The sequence below is a fragment of the Canis lupus genome, chromosome 7 (assembly GCF_011100685.1).
Source record: "Canis lupus familiaris isolate Mischka breed German Shepherd chromosome 7, alternate assembly UU_Cfam_GSD_1.0, whole genome shotgun sequence".
NCBI classification, from domain to species: Eukaryota; Metazoa; Chordata; class Mammalia; order Carnivora; family Canidae; genus Canis; species Canis lupus.
This window is the reverse complement of record NC_049228.1, coordinates 29,177,432-29,199,146: the sequence shown is the minus strand read 5'-3', so window position 1 is coordinate 29,199,146 and position 21,715 is coordinate 29,177,432. Positions and strand designations below refer to the sequence as shown.

Sequence of the window (21,715 nt, the reverse complement as noted above, 5' to 3'; positions counted from 1 at the left end):
AATTATTTTACTAAAATATTTTTGCTTGCATTAATAAAATAAAGATGAAATCCTCTATTTATTTGATCCGTATGTAAACTGATTAATGACTTTTCACCAAATATTCTACTCAAATCCTCCCACCTTTCAAATTTTTTGCTACTTGAATATCTATTAAGATGTAAAATTACAATGAATGTAAGAGGCACGATTTCATTTTCTGCTCACGTTCATATCTACAATCTTCCTTTGCACCAGCATCTTTAACATTCTTGAAACAAAGTTTAACATTTGACCAATAAGAGTTATTTGTTCTTTAGATATCAAATAAGTTACATTAAAAAAATGCAAAGCTATCTTCAAATTCAAAATTAGTCACTTTCTTCTTCAGGTTTTTAACTTGAAAGGGTAGACTAGAATTTAAACTTAATAGTTATAGTTTTCTCTCTTAGATCTTGTGTGTTTAAGATATGCTTGACAAGTTAAGCATATCAATGTATTCTTATTGGTTATTAATGTATTAAAAAACAAATGTTTTAACTGATATCACCAGAAAAGGGAGGGTAACATGGAGATATTCAGAATTTAATAAGGGCAATAGGGATTTATCTTTTGCATCTATACTCCCACAAAGAATATCTACAGAGACACTGAAAGGATAATGGCCTTTAAATTGATTAGCTGAAAAGCCTAAACAACTTTTTAATCAAATCAGGTATCTCTCAAACTTGGGACTGTTTTATAGACTTTAAGCTGAGCTCACAGTATGTGACAAATGTGTCTACTTTTTAAAACATCAGAGAAGTTCAAGTGTCCTCTAGCAAAGGATTATCTTTCATGCGTAATAAAATTTAGTATGTAATATTTCAAGATCTTACAGGCCTACTACAAAATGGATCCACATAATAAACTCTATCAGGGCATTCTTTTATTCAAACCAAATATACTGAAATATTTTCTTTGGCTATGAAGAAATTATGAAAGTATACTATGCAAATATGATAAATAAAATTCATCCCAAGAAATGAGAGGGGAAGAAAACTCAGGTTTCTAGGCCTATTATGCCAACATTAAATTATTTTATTTCTCACTATAATATATTGAAATAGGTATGACCTCCTACATTTTACATATGAAAATAATGAAATTCAGCATGATTACATAACTTGGATGAGGGGGTTTGAACCCAAATCTCTGGCTGCAAATCTCTGTTTATTCCCTTCCTGTTACATAAAAGCTGAGCTACTTTAAAGAGAAAAAAAATCATGTTTTTCAACATTTTCTTTAATGTTGATGAAAAGAAAAATTTTAATTATTGAAAGTGTTTCATTGAGGGACACCTGGATGGCTCAGTGGCTGAGCATCTGCCTTCAGCAAAGGGTGTGATACTGGAGTCCTGTAATCAAGTTCCACATGGGGCTCCCAGCAGGAAGCCTGCTTCTCTCTGCCTATGTCTCTGCCTCTCTCTGTGTGTCTCTCATAAATAAATAAATAAAATCTTTTTTTTTAAAGGCATTTCATTGTTTTCCTCTAACATGTCACTGATCCTATAGTTACCTCTATTCAACATACAAAATTGAAATCTAGATGAGAGTTCATGAATTTTTCCTATCATCCTTATGCAATTTCTCCCTTAAAAAGTCGAGGCGGAGAGAAATACTAACATGTGCATCACCACCAAAGGGAGTTTTTTGCTATTGTTTTGTTACATCTTGTGTTTTTATAAAGAAACTATTCTCCCACAAAGATTTATCTCTTAATGCCTTCATGAAATATTTACTTGGTGCCTACCTTGAATCAGGCACTAATCCAAGAACTAGGAAGTACAAATTCAGATGGAACTCAGCTGGTGCCTTTCAGATACTGTCATGAGGGAGGAACTGACATTTGAGAAAATGAGTTTAGCAAAGATTTAAGCCCTGGGAGACACTCCTCCACAGGTGTCCAGACTCCTAGCATGTCTTACTGGGTATCAAGAACACAAAGCCCCAACTGCCCTTTATCCTAGCCTGTTCTCAGAGTTTTGTTTACAGTGAGCAACTTTTGAGGGATGAGGTCACGTTTCTCTTCAGTACAGAGAGCAGTCTTGTGTATGGTTGCTAATGAAACAGTGGATAACCCAAGTTCAAAGCTCCTCAGCTTTGATGCAAACTATGTATACAACATACATGTGGATCCATATCATAGTATTCCCACAGGACATGGAGGCAAGAAGAACCATCATAAGCATGATGCTCATGCTGCCTGCCTGCAGTACCACAATAAAGTCTTTTATCTCTGATCCAGATGTCCCACATCTTCTGCCTAGCATACATGAGAGTAAAAGACTAGCTTTTAAGTTGGGCAAAATCTAAGACTTGATAGTAATATTAGTAATATTAATAGAGATGTATGAGGTACTATAAAAATTAAGGAATTTAAGGAAGCAGTTAAGTTTTCTTGGGCATCTTTATCATGGGGAGTTTGATGCCAAATTTATCAAGCAGTAGCAGCATAGAGACATCAACAATTTTTAATGTCACTAAAACTATTCAAAGTCATTTCTCCAGAATTCAGCCTGCTATGAGAGCATTCTTGATATACACAGAAATAAGACAATTAACTACTTACAAAGGGTCAAGACCTCAGTTCCACTAAATAATAGTATCACTAGTATTACTGCTACTAACAATAATAGCTAACATAGTCTGTGTCATATGGGGCAGTTGCATTTTTGGCTCTGGGAGAAAAGGAACAGTGAATGGATAGCGGTAGATAGTCAATACAGCTTTTATAAGTCTAATCTCTAGGAACCTTAACAAAATACCTTCACTTTTACCACAATAATGACATATATTTAATTTGAATATTCCCCCATGTAAGGTCTTTCAGTTTACATATATTCTAGAAAGCCAGGAGGCTTATGTTTCAAAGCGCAGAATCTAGAGCCAGACTGCATGTAACTGCACTACTTACTAGGTGTATGACTCTGGACAATTTTCTCTGCACTTCATTTTCTTCATCTGTGAAATGGAGATTTTAACCATCTATATCATAAAGTTGCTATGAAGGTTCTGTGAGTTTAATATATGTAAAGTGTTTTTTAAAAACCCTAGCACATAGTGAGTTTATATAAATAAATAATGGGGCAGGTCCAATCTCACAATTCCTATTTGCTTAGACTTCAATCATTATTGATTAATCTAATAACCTGGTATCATACTGTATTCTCATTCTAATAAGATTACTATTCTATTCTTTGCCACTCAGTGAGATGTTTTTATTATAAACAATGACATGAAACATAAAAGATGATTTAAGAAAGAAGAAGGAAAAAAAAAAAAAGAAAGAAGAAGGACTAGACTTTATGTAACTGAAAATGATCAACAAATTACCTTGAAAGCATCATCATTTTGAGTTTGGTTATAGTAAATCCGGCTTTGTTTATCATTTCAATTATTTCTCCAGCTTTTGATACTGCGTCTGGTTTAATCAGAGCTAATGTTCTGTAAGAATATAAAGAATAAGTTTGAAAATAAAATAGTTCAGTTTTTACTTATAATTCCCAAGCAGTGGCAATTCCCTTAATAATCATCCTAGATCATCAAACATCAAAATGAATCATAAAAATAAGTATATTAAAGGTCTCTGAAATATTTATACAAAGTAAGCTTACTATTTTTCCCAGGAAAATAAAAATTATATACCCAATCTAAAAATAATAATAAAAGCTGAAAGTGAAAAAAAAAGTTAAAATTGTCATGTTTAATATGCCCAAATTAATGTAGGGAAGGAAAAATACTTCCTTTACCTCTTAAGTGGTTCCAGCTGCACTAAGAATTAAACATACAGGAGACAGATTAACAGGAGAAAAATCCAAAGTTTTATTACGTGTGCATGGAGTCCCAAAAATGAAATTGAGACCCCAATAAATGACCAAAACTGGCAGTTTTTATACTTCTTAGACAGGGAGACAATAAATTTGTGAGGGATTGACAGGATTAAAAAAAACAGATGTAGAGAGCCTGGCTGGCTCAGTCGGTAGAGCCTGTGACTCTTTGTCTCAAAACTGTGAGGTAAGCCCCACATTAGGTATAGAGATTTCTTAAAAATAAAATATTTTTCGGGATCCCTGGGTGGCGCAGCAGTTTAGCGCCTGCCTTTGGCCCAGGGCGCGATCCTGGAGACCCGGGATCGAATCCCACGTCGGGCTCCCGGTGCATGGAGCCTGCTTCTCCCTCTGCCTGTGTCTCTGCCTCTCTCTCTCTCTCTGTGACTATCATAAATAAATAAAAATTTTAAAAAAATAAAATAAAATATTTTTCTAAAAAACAGATGTTTAGGAGCTTTAATTAGTAAAGAATTCTAAACAGAATTTGGACAGAAGTAGCAGATTAGAAAGTAACAAGGTTTGCTTCTAAAGCTAGGTAGGCTTTAAGGTTCCTCTCTCTTATGATGTCTTTTTACTTCTTACTACAGAGAGAGTACCTTTTACATGGGAGATTTATTTCCTATGTTCAGGAGGACAGAAGAGAGTCTGAGTGTCCTCCCGCTGGCGGTTTCTTTAGTAACTCTTATTTTAAATAATCAATACATCAAAGTGGCACATTTTTTTTGTATATGTTTTTATTGGAGTTCGATTTGCCAACATATAGCATAACACCCAGTGCTCATCCCGTCAAGTGCCCCCCTCAGTGCCCGTCACCCAGTCATTTCATCCCCACTCCCACCTCCCCTTCCACTACCCCTTGTCGTTTCCCAGAGTTAGAAGTCTCTCATGTCCTGTCACCCTGATATTTCCCACTCATTTTCTCTCATTCCCCTTTATTCCCTTTCACTATTTTTTATATTCCCCAAATGAATGAGACCATATAATGTTTGTCCTTCTCCGACGGACTTATTACTTCACTCAGCATAATACCCTCCAGTTCCATCTAAGTGGCACATTTTGAAGGCACCCTGCTCTTGGTCCCCATATTAAAAAACAGCAGTCTTTAATATTTCTGTTTCTTAGAACACATTTTAAAAAAGAGGACAAATCTTTAAAAAGTTGCATTTAATATATTATGAATTTGATTCTTGGTCTCTTTGACTTTTAACAAATGTATGCTATGCAGTGCATCACTGATTTGGAAATAATTATAAATTCTTCTTTAAACACTCAAGCATAGCACAAGGGATGCACATAGAACCAAATGTCTTCTTACCTGGCAACATATACAGATGGCGAGTATCATGCTAACTTTTAAAATCACACTTTCCTCTAAGAGGATACACGGGAGCAAAGCACTATCCCCACCATGAAGCCCCAGAATTAGTAGATTTTTGGTGATGGAGATCACCTGAACGCCCTCATTCTACTGATGTAGTAACTAGGCCCAAAGAGCTAACATGCCAAAAGTCACACAGTGGGTCAGTCACGCCTTCAGGATAGAACACTCCCCTCACAAGACATCCAGGTCTGCACTCTTTCCACACCATGAATAATGTCACACTGAGTATTATCAAAAGGGAGCATAATCACAAAACCCTCAAGGGTAATATTTGCAAATGCAAGATAAAAATCAGATCAGTTGGAGAAATTCAGTTTATAGAACATGTAAAATTATGATAAAGAACTCCTGTCATTTTCCCTTCTTTATTCCCAGTTGTTCTGACACACTAGCATTAATTCGAGGACTCCATCTAAGAAGCATAGCTGGCTTTTTTCCCCTATGAGAACAGGCATGACTGAAGATGTAACAAAAATATAATTCAAATACCTTTACTTACCACTGGATGTGACTCCTGACTGGCTTTTAAAACTTTTAAATAACAAAAATTGTTCATCTCAGTTTGTTTATTACAAGCTATGCCAGACAATCCTTTCCTTTATTTTGAAGCAAATGAGTCACTGACAGTATTTTATATTGTATAGCTTCATTGAAGATGGAATTAAAACTCTTCACCTTTTAACTCTCATTATAACACATTATACTCATATTATAAACCAAATTAATCCTTAAATTGTTTATGCTAAACTCTGGAAGAAACTCTGTGAACCACAGCTCTTAAAGAAAATATAAAACACAGCAGCAGTCATCAATTTCTATGAACAAGAACCAACGTGGAAAACACAAAACTGACGAAACAATTTAAAATACAATTTCATTTTCTCTTGAAATGCTGACAGGAGGCAAAGGGCTGATTACTCTAAATAAATTTGCCTATCATGTCCTCACTGCTTAATTGTTCAATAGATAATAATTAAAATTTATTCTATACACAAAATAAGACAGGCATGAAGAATCATGTGTGTCATTTAAAAGTGAAGACAGCACACAAAGAAACAATAGGACCACAGAAATACATTCATAGCGCCACTGTTCTCTATTGCTGTATAACAAATTAGAACAGCACACCAACCTGCCAACAGGTTTAACGTGGGCCAAGTTTCTGCGCTCCTTGTTTGCTGACCTAAGTCCCTTGGCTGTAGCAGGTCTAACCTACTTTCCCAGAGATTTGCAGATCGCTGGCCTTGAAAAGTGGAGGACCAGACTTTCCCAGAAGATAAGGCCTTACCACATTTGAAAACAGCTGCCACTAATGCCAGCAAGTCTGTTCATGTTGACACAGCTAACCACTTGGACAACCTGCAGGTTCTCCATGTCACCTCTACCATTTCCTGTGCCTTCCCCTTTAAGACCCGGTGGCTTCACCGGGACAGAGAAGATGGGCTTTGAGAATTAGTCCACCATCTTTTCAGGTTGTCAGCTTCCTAAATAAAGCAACCTTTTCTTTCCCACCATCCCTTGCCTCTGAAGCATTGATTTTTGAGTGGTGAGTGGCCAAACTTGATTTGGGAACCTGTTCTCTATCCAGGAACAAAACCACCCTAAAATGTAGTGGCTCAAAACAACAATTTCTCAAGATTCTGTAGGTGACTGGGCAGTGGTTTCACTAGGGATCATTCACACAGCTGTATGTGGCTAGCAGGTCAGGTGGGACAGCAAGGCTTCTTTTTCCTCATGGGCTTTCATTCTTAGGAGGCCACAACAGGTTTCTTCATATATAGCCACATAAAGTCCAATGTGCAACCATTTATCAAGCATCCTCTTGAGACATATTTGCTGGTGTCCCTTTGGCCAATGCAAGTCACATGGTCAAGTCCAGAGTCAAAATGAGAAAGGACTAGACAAGGACATGGATACCAGGAGGTGTGATTCACTGGGGCCCCTGCTGTGAGGATCTGCCTTTTAGTGATCCTCTCACCAGGCATAGAGCATGTACTGTAGGATCAGCAGGAGATGCTCTCAAAAGAAAAGAAAAAATATAAAAATGTTATTTTACATTAGAGCTTCTTAGCAATGGAGAGTTGAGAAAACAGTTTGGCCAGCCTTTGCCAAACTCAGATAGAACACAGAATTATGAAAAATAACAGTTTTCACAGAGCCATGCAAAAAATATGTTCTCCATACACCAACAGTCTCTGGGCAAAAATTGCAGCAAATATGTCCAGGATAAAGATGCTGTATAACAAACATCCTAGACAGCCCAGTGCTATAGACTTTTTGAATGCTATCCACCTAAAGGAATAGATTTGTAAACTTTATATTAATTTATGTAAATATTTCAAAAGTTATGCATATCAGCCTTAAGCATATGAAAACCCATTCTAAAACATCAACCCAAAGCCAAATTTGTGGTTTCTTTTATGTTTTCTTTGCAAGTGTAAAGCATGTGTTTGCCCCATGGATAAAGGAAAATAGTCTCAGATAAGGCACCTGTAGTTCAGAGGAAACCGCTCTGAGCCAGAGCTTTGGATTGGTAACAATGGCAAAATTATTCAGAGCAGTTCTTCCACTGAAAACTACAAAGAGTGGATAAGATATTTTTAAAATACTTTTTAAAGCAAAAATAAATTGACTAGACACTAAACAATTATGAGTACAAAAGTGAAGGAAAAATGGAGTCTCAGAAAAATGAGAATGATAGTTGCATCTTAACCTTGCCAGCGTTGCCTTTGTCTGGCTAATCTGAACTTTAATCTGTACCACATATGGGGGAAAGGGGAACAAAACCCAACAGAGGATTCTCCCTATAATAACTTGGGACCAAAAGCGACACCCTCACGGTGAATCAGAAAGAACCACGCCTTGCATAGTCTGGCAGCATAAGGTCACATCACTTACGTAGTCTGGGAACTTCCAATTTTGCCCTTGGGTAACTATCATCCAGATTGCTAATGCCTCCAGACAAGACTCAGAAGCAAACACAATTCCACCCTAGAAGGGAACTTCATCCTATACCTCAAATAATTCATATATAAACATACAACGCACAAATATCACACACATATATACATCCACATACATCCAGTCATGCGACAATCATCACCATACAAAGATAACCACACACACATAACACACACAGTGAAAAGGACCAACATAAGGGAGAACCAGAAGACACAGAACAGAGAGAACCACAAATAGTTCAGCTATTGGAATTGTCAGATGTAGACTGTAAAATGACCATGCAAACTATGGTTAAAGGGAGGAATGGAAGGCAAGCTGCAAACATCATCAGGCAACAGAAAGTAGAAGCTATCAACAATGGATACTTAGATTTGAAAAAGAATCTATTACAATAGCTAGTGATAAAAATACAAAAATGAAAATAAGAACCAAATGGTTTGACAGAAGACTAGATGAAAATGATGAAAAAAATTTAAATAAATTCAGAATGAAGCACAGTGAACAAAATAACAAGACATAGATAACAAAGTAGTTTCAAGAATGTAAGCAAAATAAGGACACTTTCAGCTGAAAGAGTTCTCTATCAGTGGCCACACTCTAAGGGAAATTCTAATTTAAGCAAAAGTAAAATAATACCAAACAGAATGTCTAGATAAAAAATAATAATACTAAAAGCCCAAGAGTAGTGAAGTCTAATTGTTAATTGATTATATAGAACAATAATAATGAGTCATTAGGTTCAAAAAAAAAAAAAAAAAAACAGAAAAAATATACCACAAAATTGGCATGTAATTCAACAAGGCAGAAAATTGAGCTAAACTGTTCTGGGATTCATATACTTTCAAGAAGGAAGATACTAATATTGGTAAACTCTAGGCTTTGATAAGTTAAATACACAGCTGTAGTTTCTAGGCTAAGAACTAAAAATATATAAAAAAAGAATATACACCTTTCAAACAAATATAAAATTGATTGAAACATCCTCAATTAATCCAAAATAAGTCATAAAAGGACCAAAAATAATAAGAACAAAACACACAGGAGAAAAAGCACAAAATCAGAGGGCAGAGTTAAACCCAACTATATTAGTATGTGCATTAGTGTAAGTGCTCTATAATAAAAAGACAAAGATTATAAAACTGGATCTTTTTTTTAACCATTCAAGAAGTATATCACACTGAATTAAAAAAAAATAAATATGTTATTTAGAAAAGGCACATTTAGAATAGGACACTGAAAGTTTGAAGGTAAAAAGAATGGAAAAAGGCACACCATGTAAACATTAACTAAAAGAAAGCCAGTGTAGCTATATTGCTATCAGACAAAGCAGACTTTAAGGCAAAATGCATTGCTAGAGATAAGAATGATATGATTCTTATAAGAATAATAAATGATTCAACCCACCAAGAAGATAATAACAATTTTAAATCACCTAGTAACATACCCTCAAAATTATAACATAAAAATTAACATAACTACAAGGAGAAACAGACAAATGACAAATGTAGCAGGACATTTTAATCAAAACTTGGTAACTGATAGAATAAGCTGACATATTAGCAAATATGTGAAAGATCTGAACAACATAATTCACAAACTTGACCTAATGGACACATATAAAATGACAAAAAACAACTATGGATTAAACATTCCTTCCAAACACACTAAGTTAACTGACTATGTACTAGGCTAGAAGCAAATTTCAACCAATTTGAAAGACACAAAAATCATGCGATGTGTATTTTCTAGACACAATTCAGCTAAAGTTCAATACAAAAAGGGAATAAAAAAACTTCATATGTTTAGAAATTAATAAACATATTTCTAAATAACTACTGAATTAAAGACAACTCATGAAAATTAGGAAATATTTCAAAGCAAAATTTTCAAATTTCACATTAAAAAAGTAGAATGTGGTTTTAAGCAGTATTTAGAGGGAAGTTTATACTCTTATTTGCATATATTTAAAATACTGAAAATCAATAGAACATATAATACTCAAACCAGTAACAGCAGAAAAGAGGAACAAAGAAAACTTGAAAGCAAAAAAAAAAAAAAAAAAAAAAAAAAAAAAAAAAAAAACTTGAAAGCAACTATCAACTTCAAATTGTATACAAAGCAAAAGTATCATTAAGGAAAGAAGGTGGAGTGCCTGGGTGGCTCTCCGCGGTTGAGCATCTGCCTTTGGTTCGGGTCATGATCCTGGGGTCCTAGGATCAAGTCCTGCATCGGGCTCCCTGCAGAGAGCCTGCTTCTCCCTCTGCCTATGTCTCTGCCTCTCTCTCTCCTTCTGCCTTCTCTCCTAGAGAAGGGGAAGGGAGGGAGGGAGGGAGGGAGGGAGGGAGGGAGGGAGGGAGGAGGGAGAAAGGGAGGAAGGGAGGAAGAAAGAAAGAAAGAAGAAAAGAAAGAAAGGAAAGGAAAGGAAAGGAAAGGAAAGGAAAGGAAGGAAAGGCAAGGAAAGGAAAGGAAAGAAAGGAAAGGAAAGGAAGGAAAGGAAGGAAAGGAAGGAAGGAAAGGAAAGGAAAGAAGAAGGAAGAAGAAGAAGGAAGAAGAAGAAGAAGAAGAAGAAGAAAGAAAGAAAGAAAGAAAGAAAGAAAGAAAGAAAGAAAGAAAGAAAGAAAGAAAGAAAGAAAAAGAGTGAGAGGGAGGGAGGGAGGGAGGGAGGGAGGGAGGGAGGGAGGAAGGAAGGAAGGAAGGAAGGAAGGAAGGAAGGAAGGAAGGAAGGAAGGAAGGAAGATGGATGAAAGGGGCACCTGGGTTAGCTCAGTCAGTGAAGCATCTGCCTTCAGCTCAGGTGATGATCTCAGGGTTCCACAGGGAGCTCCCTGCTCAGTGGGGAGTCTGCTTCTCCCTCTCCTTCTGCCCCTCTTTCCCCCTCCCCACTTGTGTTCTCTGCTATCTCTCAAATAAATATTTTTTTAAAAAAAGAAAGAAGGTGAAATAAAAAAAAAAAACATACTTTAAAAAAAGGGATGGTTTACTACCAAGAAATGAAGGATAAATTCCAGAAGAAAAATGATTTCAAAAAGACAGTTTGATATTCAAGAATTGGTAACAAATGTGTAGGTAAATCCAAGCATACATCACTGGTACAAAAAAAAAAAAAAAAAAGACTACTATGCAGGCAAAAACCAAATGCCCAAAAAAACAATGAAACTATATAAATTGGAAGAAGGAAGATTAGAGCTAAAGTGTTTTAAAACTCTTTTAAGACTACAAAACGGTCAAGATATTACAAAATCCTGTGAAATGTAAGTTAAATACGTATGAAAAAGCTACACAGCTAACCACTAAAGAAATAGTATAGAATTATGTAAACTCAAAACCAATAGAGAATACAGTAGTTAGAACAGCCATCCAAAAATGTTCATGTCCTAATCCGTAGAACCTATGAACATATTACCTTACATGGCAAAGAGACTTTGCAGATTTTATTAAAATTATAGGCCTTGAGATATGGAAATTACTCTGGATCATTCCTGTGGGCCCAGTCTACTCACATAAGTCCTTAAAATCAGAGACTCTTTCCTGGCTACAGAGAACCAGAGAGATGTCAGTGTGAGGTCTCAGCCTACCATGGCTAGCTTTAAGAGGAAAGAGACCACAGCCAGGGAATGTGGCTGACCTCCAGAGTCTCCCATAGAGCCCCTACAAAGGAATGCAACCTTCCCAACACCTAGATCTTAGCCTAATGAGACCTGTGTTAAACCTCTGATCTACAGCACTATAAGATAATAAGTTTCTATTGTTTAAGCAACTGTAATTTGTTATGGCTTCGACAGAAAGCTATAGAGGGAAAAAAAAACTGAACAGAGGAAAAACACCTCAACTAATAAAAAAGAAAAGCAAGAAGAAAGAAAAAATAGGAAAGCACAAAAGTAAAAATATGTACAAAAATACCAAAAACATAACATACGTAAATGTACTTGCACTAATCTTACTGATGAAAGTAAGGAGGTTTTCGACTGAATTTTTCTTTAAAAAAATGCTATATACCTACCCACATAACATAACATGACTGCAAGAAAAAAGGTGGCAAAAAAGACATTAATTAACCCAACAATTTATCAACTATTCCAAGATACCCAAGGCTGGAGGAAGCCTTGGAAAGATAGCCAAGGCTGGGGCTGAAAAGAAAATTCAACTCTAATCTATTAACTAAGAGCCCTCTGACTGAGAATTATAAATAAGAAGGCAAAATTTGACTTCATTTTAACAGAAAAAGAAATCTTAACTTCCCCCTGGGAATTTAATAATGAGAAGGCAATTTTCATGGCATTATTTGGGGTACAGTTATGCTGTTGTTGCAGCTATCATATAATCAATAGTAAGTAGTAAGTCATCTTAACCAATGAGACCATAGTTATGTGAAGATGAGCAGATTAGGGGGTGAATTTTTAGCAAGGCCTTGGTAATTGAACTATATTATTTAATGCAATTCAGTGCCTTTTAGCAGTCAAAACTCAGCTGTTCACTAGAATGATGTGTAAAATAATGGGAATTTGTACCAAGGGAGTAGTTTTCCAAGGTGAGAGCAGACTTGAACTGATATTCTGCTGGTCCTCTCCTCTGAGAAGTAGCCTTGGTCTGCTCAAAACTGTTAGGCCAACTGGCTTTAAGGAATAAAACTCCATGAAGGGGAATATGTGTGTGTATCCTTGCTCCTCATAAGTGACTTCTACTCCATTCCCAAGAGATGCTCCCTCTCTCCACTCTCTTCAGTTGCTCTACCCTATCTTCATCTCCATGATGTAGGCTAATTTAAGGGTTTCTGATCATATGTGGCCCTGCCCCTTTTCTCTCAGACCTGCAGGCCCTCAGGCAGGACATAATCTACAGTTGTCTTCCAGCTTCCACATGGTTAGCACAATCACCTATAGAGAAGCTTCTTTCTGGCGCTTTGTCTCTGATGCTCCATGGGCTGTGAGGCAGGCACAGACCCTGGGCATCTCTGAAGGTTTGCTCTGCAGACCCATCTCTCCCTCAGCCAGGCCCCGTGGTCAGGACTGGAGAAGGAGTAAGTTCAGGGATGGATGGGAGAAGTAGGAAGATGAAGAAAACCTCAACTACTTTCAGATGTCGGTCATCATGGACAGCCTAGATAAAACCTATACTTTATTTTGATCTTCATCTGGCTCCAATGTCAGAGCTCCATCTGTTAATGCTCTGGAGACTAATCGATCTCAAGAGATCACAAGAAATTTGTACTATGTGTATTCACATTTAAACAAAAGAACCATAAAGTAGCAATTCATTACTATCTAAAATCGTATCAACTATACTTCAATTAAAATTAATTGAATTAAAATCAATTATGCTGATACACTGACAACTAACAACCTTTATCTATTTGATGGGAGGAACTTTAAAAAGGGAATGATTTTAAATTAGCTAAAAGAGTAAATTGTATGTTAAATGCTCTTACCACAAAAAAAGTCAAATTATAAGATAATAAAGGGAGCAGGAGAAAACTTTTGGAGGTGATAGACAGACCTATATTCCTTCATTGTGATAATGGCTTGGTGGGTATATATCTATCTCCAAAGACATTAGGTTGTATGCATTAAATAGCTACAGCTTTTTAATGTCAATTATATCTCAAAAAAAGAGATTTAAAGAAAGAAGCAGATAGAAATGTGAATCAAATGTCATATGTCTATAGTCTAAGGGAACTGGAAAGCCAAGGCTGGAGCCCCTGGGTGGCTCAGTGGTTGAGCATCTGCCTTTGGCTCAGGTCATGATCCCCGGGTCCTGAGATCGAGTTCTGCATCAGGTTCCCTGCAGGGAGTCTGCTTCTCTAGTCTATGAGAGACTAGACTTCTCTAGTCTATGAGAGTCTATGTCTCTGACTCTTTCTGTGTTTCTCATGAATAAATAAATAAAATCTTTTTTTAAAAAGCAAGCAAACAAGCCAGCCAGCCAGCCAGCCAGCCAGCCTGCCGAGGCTGGTTTGAGAGCTGAATTGAATTATACTGAATTATCTGCATAGCTGCCTCAAAATTAGCTGATGGGCACGAAAGAGATCAATTTTACGTTTCCCTCCTACTATTTCTTTTTGGTGTAAAGAAAGGAGTTGAGTATGAGGAATATAACAGGGATATAATGAGCACATAAATTATCCTTGATACCATACACACTGAGAAGGAGGATGAGTTATAATTATTACATAAAGGTTATTTCTACAGGATCATGATAGACATACATGTATTTCCTCATAGGCTTGCTTACTTTTTTGGTCATTTAAATGAAACAGTACATTTTTTTAAACTCTTGAATTCTGAAGAAGTTTATTTAAATCAGCCAAATGTTTGCTGGATTTACTAGCCCACATGCAGTTAAGGAAGACTCACAAGAGAAAATGGTGAAAAAACAAACAAGAGAAAATGGTGGAACAGTTTAAGTCAATAAAAATATAACACTGCATATGTTTTCATTAATTATACTTATAAAACTCAAATATTTAAAATCTGTCTTCACATCCTTCAGTTCCTCCTCTTTTGAAATCAGTCCCATTCAATAGTATTTACCAACATATTGATTAGAAGCTTAATAGAAAGAGAATGACTTTGAGTCAAATGAAACAAGGTTTACTGGTTCCCTTGACTTTCTAGCTCTGTGACGGTGGCCAAGTTACTTAACTGTTCTATAACATAGAATTAATGATATTCACTTTAGACAAATAAAATTAATATATTGGGGTGCCTGGATGAATCAGTCAGTTAAGCATTCGACTCCTGATTTCGGCTTAGATTGTGATCTCAGGGTCATGAGGTTGGGCTCCACACTCAGCAAGGAGTCTGCTTGAGAGTCTCTCTGCCTCTGCTTCAACTCGTCTCCCCCTCCCTCCTCACTGCTTGCTTATTCACACACACTCTCTCTCTCAAAATAAAAAAATAAATAGAATTAATATACATACAAATTATAATTGCTACAGGCATTATTGTCTTATTTTGATTGGGTCATACTATCAACTTTGTCTCCCTAATTCATTTACTTTTTCTAGTTTAAATGAAAACTTAAAGTAGTCTTGAACTGAGACTCATAAAAGTGCCTATCACACGCTTGGCATACAGCATGAGCTCAAAAAAATCAAAGCTATAAAGATTGATTACTTGCAAGTAAAGGAATTATGGTAGATGTTTCCTTAATCCTATAAACTTTCACCAGCTCTCATAACAATGAGACTTCTATTTATCTAACATTCAAATTTGTTTTTCCCATTTCAGAGTTATTCTAGGAATGGCCTTTTTTTTTTTTAAGATTTTATTTTATTTATTCATGAGAGGCACAGAGAGAGAGAGAGCAGAGACACAGGCAGAGGGAGAAGCAGGTTCCATGCAGGGAGCCCAACATGGGACTCAATCCAGGGTCTCCAGGATCACACTCTGGGCTGAAGGCGGCACTAAACCACTGGGCCACTGGGGCTGCCCTGGCCTTTTTTTTTTTTTAATGAGGCATTCACCACCCCTCTGATCCATCAGAGAGGTGTACTAATATCCACAATGAGCACCAAACCACCTTGAGAATTATAAAGGGCTTGTGAAAGGGCCACAAGGGGCTTGAAAGAAGTCACAGAAAGAAGATTACTATTGGAGTTACACAGATGTTATATAATCAGCTAGTTATTCTGGTGGTAGATCTCAAAAGATAGTTAAACAGATTTTTTTTTCCTATCAAATTAAATGGTATATGGAGCTTTTTATATAGATAGGCTTACCTTCCACTGTGTTCCCTACTTTTAATTTTACAATAATTACTCCACAATGTAAAGAATCTCCTAAAACAATACAATATGTATGGCAAAGAAACTGAAGCCAACAAAGATGACAAAAGAACTGAAATTTCAATTTAAATGCAGTCATTCTAGCCTCAAAAGGTTGCAAACTCATAAATGTAGAGATTGAAAATTAAAAAGCCACCTTAGTAATACTGAAAATTGACATTCAGAAGAAAAACATTAGTAAAAAGCAATTGTTTTCAGTATAGCCTGATTTTCAGCAGCATCTCCAACATTTTTGGTCTCTCTTCTAAATCAGAACTGAGGAAAAGTCAGGATGACAAATGCAGCTCTGACAAACAATATAGAGAGAAGACTAAGGAGATACCTCTGAAAGGCACCATGCTGCAGTTTCTCTGCATCATAGGGGAGTCCACATGCACATACAGCAGAAGGGAAGAGAGGAGCTGGGGAGGCCAGCCAAAGCTCCTCCTCCATACTATTTTCAATGAAGTAAACTCATTCATTCATTCAACAAGTCTTTGTGGGGCATTCTTTGTGAATAATTTACTGTTTGGGGCATCACAATGATGGTCTTTAGAGAAACAGTTGTGAACAAGACAGACAAGTTTCTATGTCTCACAATTATGTTACTTTTTTGTTGTTTTTGTAACACTCTTCACTTGATCAGTCACTATCAGATATATATTACATCTGTGTATAAAGCTCAAGAATAGACAACATTCATTACAATCTATACAAAAATATTTTTTATATAAAAATATCTTTGTCATCTAGATCAAAGCTCATCATTTGTAAACAGGGAGGAAAGGTTTTTAAAAGGCAAGACTAGATATTAAGTTTTAAATTGTTACTCATCGATTCACTCAGGTAACACAGGTAAGGTCCTTGTAACGTGTAAGGAGATGTGCCAGGTGCCAGAAGACATGCTAACGAATTGAGGCCAAAAGAATGCAAGCATTTTCCAGGTCCTCTCATTCTCCTATGATTAAATCCTCCCATTCTTAATTCACACTGAACTGTGGGCTTCATCCTGCCTTTCCTCTTGCCCATCAGCAAGCTACTTAACATCTCCTCCAACCCTCAATCCTCCCACCTGCAAAGTGGAGCTAATTATAATAGCTCCTTTTTTATTAGGTTGTCACAGGACTCAAATAACCCATACAGATAATTTTAACATTATGCCTGATAGAATGATAGCTAGCCATCACTGAGTGCTTACCATTATTACTATTACTCTACTTCTATTTATCTCGCATATTTCTTCCTCTTCATACTTACTGTTACCATCCTAATTCAGGCTATTTTACTAAATCAAAGTTAAAAAAAAATTTTAACCACCAAACCAGTCAAGCAGAACAATGGGCTCTTCCCACAACATGACATACAACTTTCTGCCTTTGAACCTCTGCTTACACTTATCCCTCTGACCAGCATTTCCTACTCTTGATCTAAGGGGGCAAAATCCAATTCATCTTTCAGGATCCAGCTCAAATACCTTCAGAGCCTTCCTTGCTCTTCCACAAGAAATTACTTTTTTTCTGTTTCCACTGAGATTATGGACTATTTTTCCCCCATAAGCCAGGTTTATCCAATACACCAATACTTCTTATATTCAAACATTCTCAGTTCCCAGTTAAATGCACGTATGAAGAAAGATGCAGGCTTTGGGGCACCTGGGTGGCTCAGTGGTTGAGTATCTGCCTTTGGCTCAGGTTGTGATCCCAAAGTCCTGGGATCAAGTCCCGCATCAGGCTCCTGTGGGGATCCTACTTCTCCCTCTGCCTGTGTCTCTGCCTTTATCTGTGTGTTTCTAATAGATAAATAAGTAAAATCTTAAAAAAAAAAGAAAAAAGATGTGGGTATATAAATTTTTTTCCTTCAGAAAAATAATCATTGCTGAAGACTATGGCATCACTTTGTTATCTGAGTGAATAGCAACTACTGAATCTACTCTTCAAAATCCTAAAAATGTTTTAACACTGAACTGGGTCACTGACTTAGAAAAGTATCTATGCTGTAAAAACACAAGATAGAAACAAGAAATTAGAATTTTGTACCTAGACATATATAACATTTTAAGGATGAAGAAAAGATTTTCTTACTTTTCTTTCCTACTGCCCAGTTGGCGAGCGGTATATTGATCCCCATAATCAATTAGCACCAGTTGTCGAGAAAAGACATTCACTTTGTTGCCTATAAATAAATCTTCCAAGTGAAGATCATCATATTTAGTTCGCTTTAAAAAGGTGCGGTGATTCTTTACATCATGCTAGAACCAAAAACAATAGCACAATAAGACAAATAATTGTCAATAGAGAATGTTAATCTTAGTATAAATTAGAAATGATTCTTAATTTTGCTTTATTAAACATAGCTTACATTGTTTTGTTTTTGCTACAAATACAAATCATAATTTCTTTTATAACCTCCGTATTTCCTAGTTGAATCCAGTAATAACATAAAAACTTATTACAAATTTAATACTTTAAAAATGAATAGAAAATCTGTTTATTGCTAAATTATTTCAGCAAATTAGTGCTTGTGAAATCCCAGAAAAATTCCAAATTTCTGCTTTCTTGCTTACACAAAATCCCAATACCAAAGAGAGCTACCTGCAAAGTGTTTGCTAATAAAGAGACACAAAGAAATAAGTGGGACTCTCTTAACCTGATCTTCTTCAATTAGACTTGTAGAGATAACAGCTTTCAATAATGGTGACATATTTAGGACCATGATCATCTTTATCTATAACCAGTTATTGACTATTGCTTAATCTAAACATGAATAATCTCACTTCAGTTTTTCAATCGAGAAATATTAATTACTACTTGACATGAAAAATAAAGGTACAACGTTATCTTCCTGTATTGTAATTATAATACCAAAAAAAGAATTCCTATTAAAAAAAAAGAAAAAATACATTTTTTTTTCAAAAGCAGCTATATAGAAGGCAATCCTATTCCTCTCCCTATCCCACCTTTACTCCCTTTGCTAACTTTTAAGGAAAAAAAGGTTATTTACCATTTCAACAGATCCATCCCCTGGGTAAAATAAAAGCTCGTAACGTCGAAAAAGTGAAGCATTTGGATCATACCACTCTGCAATGAAAACGAACCTTTCACCATGATTCTGCAAAGAAAGAAGAATTTTAACATTAACATTTAAAATATAAGCACTCTAGTATAAATCATATAAGTTGAAAGCAAGACCTAACCAAATATTTCTAACAAATAAATCTGTTGCTACTTATTATTCTTTCAACAATACATTACTTATCAACATACCCTCAGAAATATTTTCTTCTCATTTCTCATTAAATATCCTTAGATATCTCAGAGATGACTTATGAACTGCTTAATACTTCACAACATCCAATCACCCGGAGTAAATCAACAGTTTTTAGAACATGGCTGCCTGATTTGTCTACTACAATAATTCAGCCTTCTGAAAGCAAATTTACATACATACAGACAATAAACTGTATGAGAAAAGAATTCTGAAAAGCTAGTCCTCAATTCTATGAAGTTTTAACTTTCCTAAATTTAAGAATCCAGCAGTATTAGAATACTGTCATCATTAAAGTTGATATAAATATTATAGTAAACATCCTTTCTCTCCTTAGTAATTTCACATGATAGTATCTTTTTATAGAAATTGTAGGAGAATGTTAGTCTAAGTCCACCAAGAAGCAGACACCATGACAGGATTAAACTTGCAAGAATTCTATTCCTATAGAAGAAAAGGGGGAGGGATCCAGACAGTAAGACAAATCTGACCCGAAGGAAGGAGAGAAAGGAGCCTTCATCCTGGATTGCTGCACAATCTAAGGAAGGTTCAGCAAGACCAGCAGGCAGCTCTAGAGCCAGCGAGCCCTCAAGAGTTCCCTGACTTCCAGGAACCAGACTGCTTTAGCCTCCCCCTGCTCCTTTCAGGCACTGGCTAGGAGCAGTCATTGGGAAGCTTGCCTTAAGTGCAAAAGCAGCAGAGGATTTCAGAACACAATAGCTGGAGACCTTGGTTATTGAAGCTCCCTCTACCTGGAGGTCTGTGAGGTGCATTCCTTATGCCTATCACCCAGGATAAAATGAAAAAAATAAGTCAGAATGGCCATCTTTCCTTGATTATTCAGCAGGACTTCTAATCATATATGTTGTCAAAAATATCTTAGCCCCTAAGGTCCTTCATTACAATGAGCAAATGACATGTAGAACAAACATATAAGGAAGAAAGGAATTTAGGAATTTTGTTGCTAATTCTAAATTTAGCACCCGATTCTCTAGTTAGGGTATATGGATAGGTTCCTTTTATGTCAATAATTCACTTATAAATTCTAATGGTAGGATTTGTATGCCTAGTTATCTTTATTATTATACTCATAAACTGTACTGTGGATAGTTTCAACATACTATTTTATTTTTCTCACAGTCATCCAAAAGGACACATTTAAATAATGCTTATTATTCAAGAGAAAATTAAGGTGAAATAAGAGACATACTATGACATTTGTGAAGGCTTTTCTTCACACATTTTTTTTCACATTCTTACAAATACAGTTTTTGAAGGTCTAGGCTTCACCATGCATTCTAGTATTATAGCCTGTTTTTAATAAAAAATTGAAATATTAGTAGCTTATCAAATTTTTTGCTATCTATATTAAAATATTCATTCAAAGACAGCATTGAAATATTTCCTTCACTAAAATAAATAAAAGTATAAAATGGAGGAAAGGTTGATACATCTAATTGAAGGTAAAAGAGTTTGATAGTGAAGCAAATGAAAAACCAATGAAATTTGGCACTTCCATTTATCCAGGTAACCTAACCATGAGACTAACTAATCATGCTCCTTAACTCTGAGGCAGTTAGTAGAATTCACACAATACACAACCCAGAAAAGAAAATAAATGGAGGAACCACAGTTTCTGATTGACCAAGTAACTTAGAGCAAACTAAGGCAAGAATAATTAAAAAATTGGGATATGAAAAAACAGTCTGAGACTGTAGCCCAACATTCTTTGTGCTGCCTTTAGCTGAGTACACGTGTTGAGTCTTAAGTCAACCTGGACAAGAGACTGAAGAGCTTAAGAAGCTGGCAGGGAAAAACTGCCAAGAGGCAGAGAAGCTAGTAGAGCTTGTGACAATGTCACAAGGATATGGAGACAAAAACTGGACCAAGGGGCTGCCAAAGCAGCCAAGGTTTGTGAGATAAAGATCCTGGAGAGAAGGACATTATAGAGAAGTGAGCTCAAACCTGTGCTTGTTCTGTGGAGCCTCACAGCATGTGGAGAAAAAAATGAGCATCCAAACCCAGTAAAGAGGAGATCTCTGATACATGCTCTAACCTTTTTGTTGTGATTCCTGGAGCATTACACTCTAGAAACATGGATACACAAAAGGGTAAGCTGACCCTTATAAAGTTTACAAGTTTTGTGTTCACTCAACACTTAGTCTTTGACCATACTGAGATGCTATTTTCCCATTCCAGCTCCCAGCATCTCCAGAAACTCAACTTCAGTAATAGACTACCCAATAAACCAAGAAAGACAACCAAGAGAAAAAAAGACAATAGAAAGAGATTCGTGAATAGCCTGCTTATTATTTGAAAAAGGCCTGAAAATAAAGGCATAAAAAATATATCAAGGTGAAGAATTTCACCAGAGAGCCAGTTCTATTTTTTTAAGTGAAGTGTAAATTCAAGAACTAAAATTAACTGTAACATAGCATCCTCTAGCAAAAAAAAAAAAAAAAAAAAAAAAAGCCTCCAAAAGGTAAAGGTGAAATAA

At 36.0% G+C, this 21,715-nt stretch overlaps 1 protein-coding gene across 5 annotated transcripts in view; it reads right to left on the bottom strand.

Moving 5' to 3' along the window:
- Positions 1 to 21,715, bottom strand: part of NME7 (NME/NM23 family member 7) — a 262,304-nt gene that overhangs the window by 187,008 nt on the left and 53,581 nt on the right. For all 5 annotated transcript variants that reach the window (XR_005362112.1, XR_005362115.1, XR_005362114.1 and 2 more), the window contains exons 2-4: positions 18,955 to 19,062; positions 18,036 to 18,202; positions 3,354 to 3,464 (exon numbers count right to left, since the gene is read on the bottom strand). Coding sequence is in view for 1 of the 5 variants with exons in the window: in XM_038542605.1 (XP_038398533.1) it covers positions 3,354 to 3,464; positions 18,036 to 18,202; positions 18,955 to 19,062 (386 nt within the window). In the remaining 4 variants the exon portion in view is untranslated. The remainder of the gene's footprint in view (positions 1 to 3,353; positions 3,465 to 18,035; positions 18,203 to 18,954; positions 19,063 to 21,715) is intronic.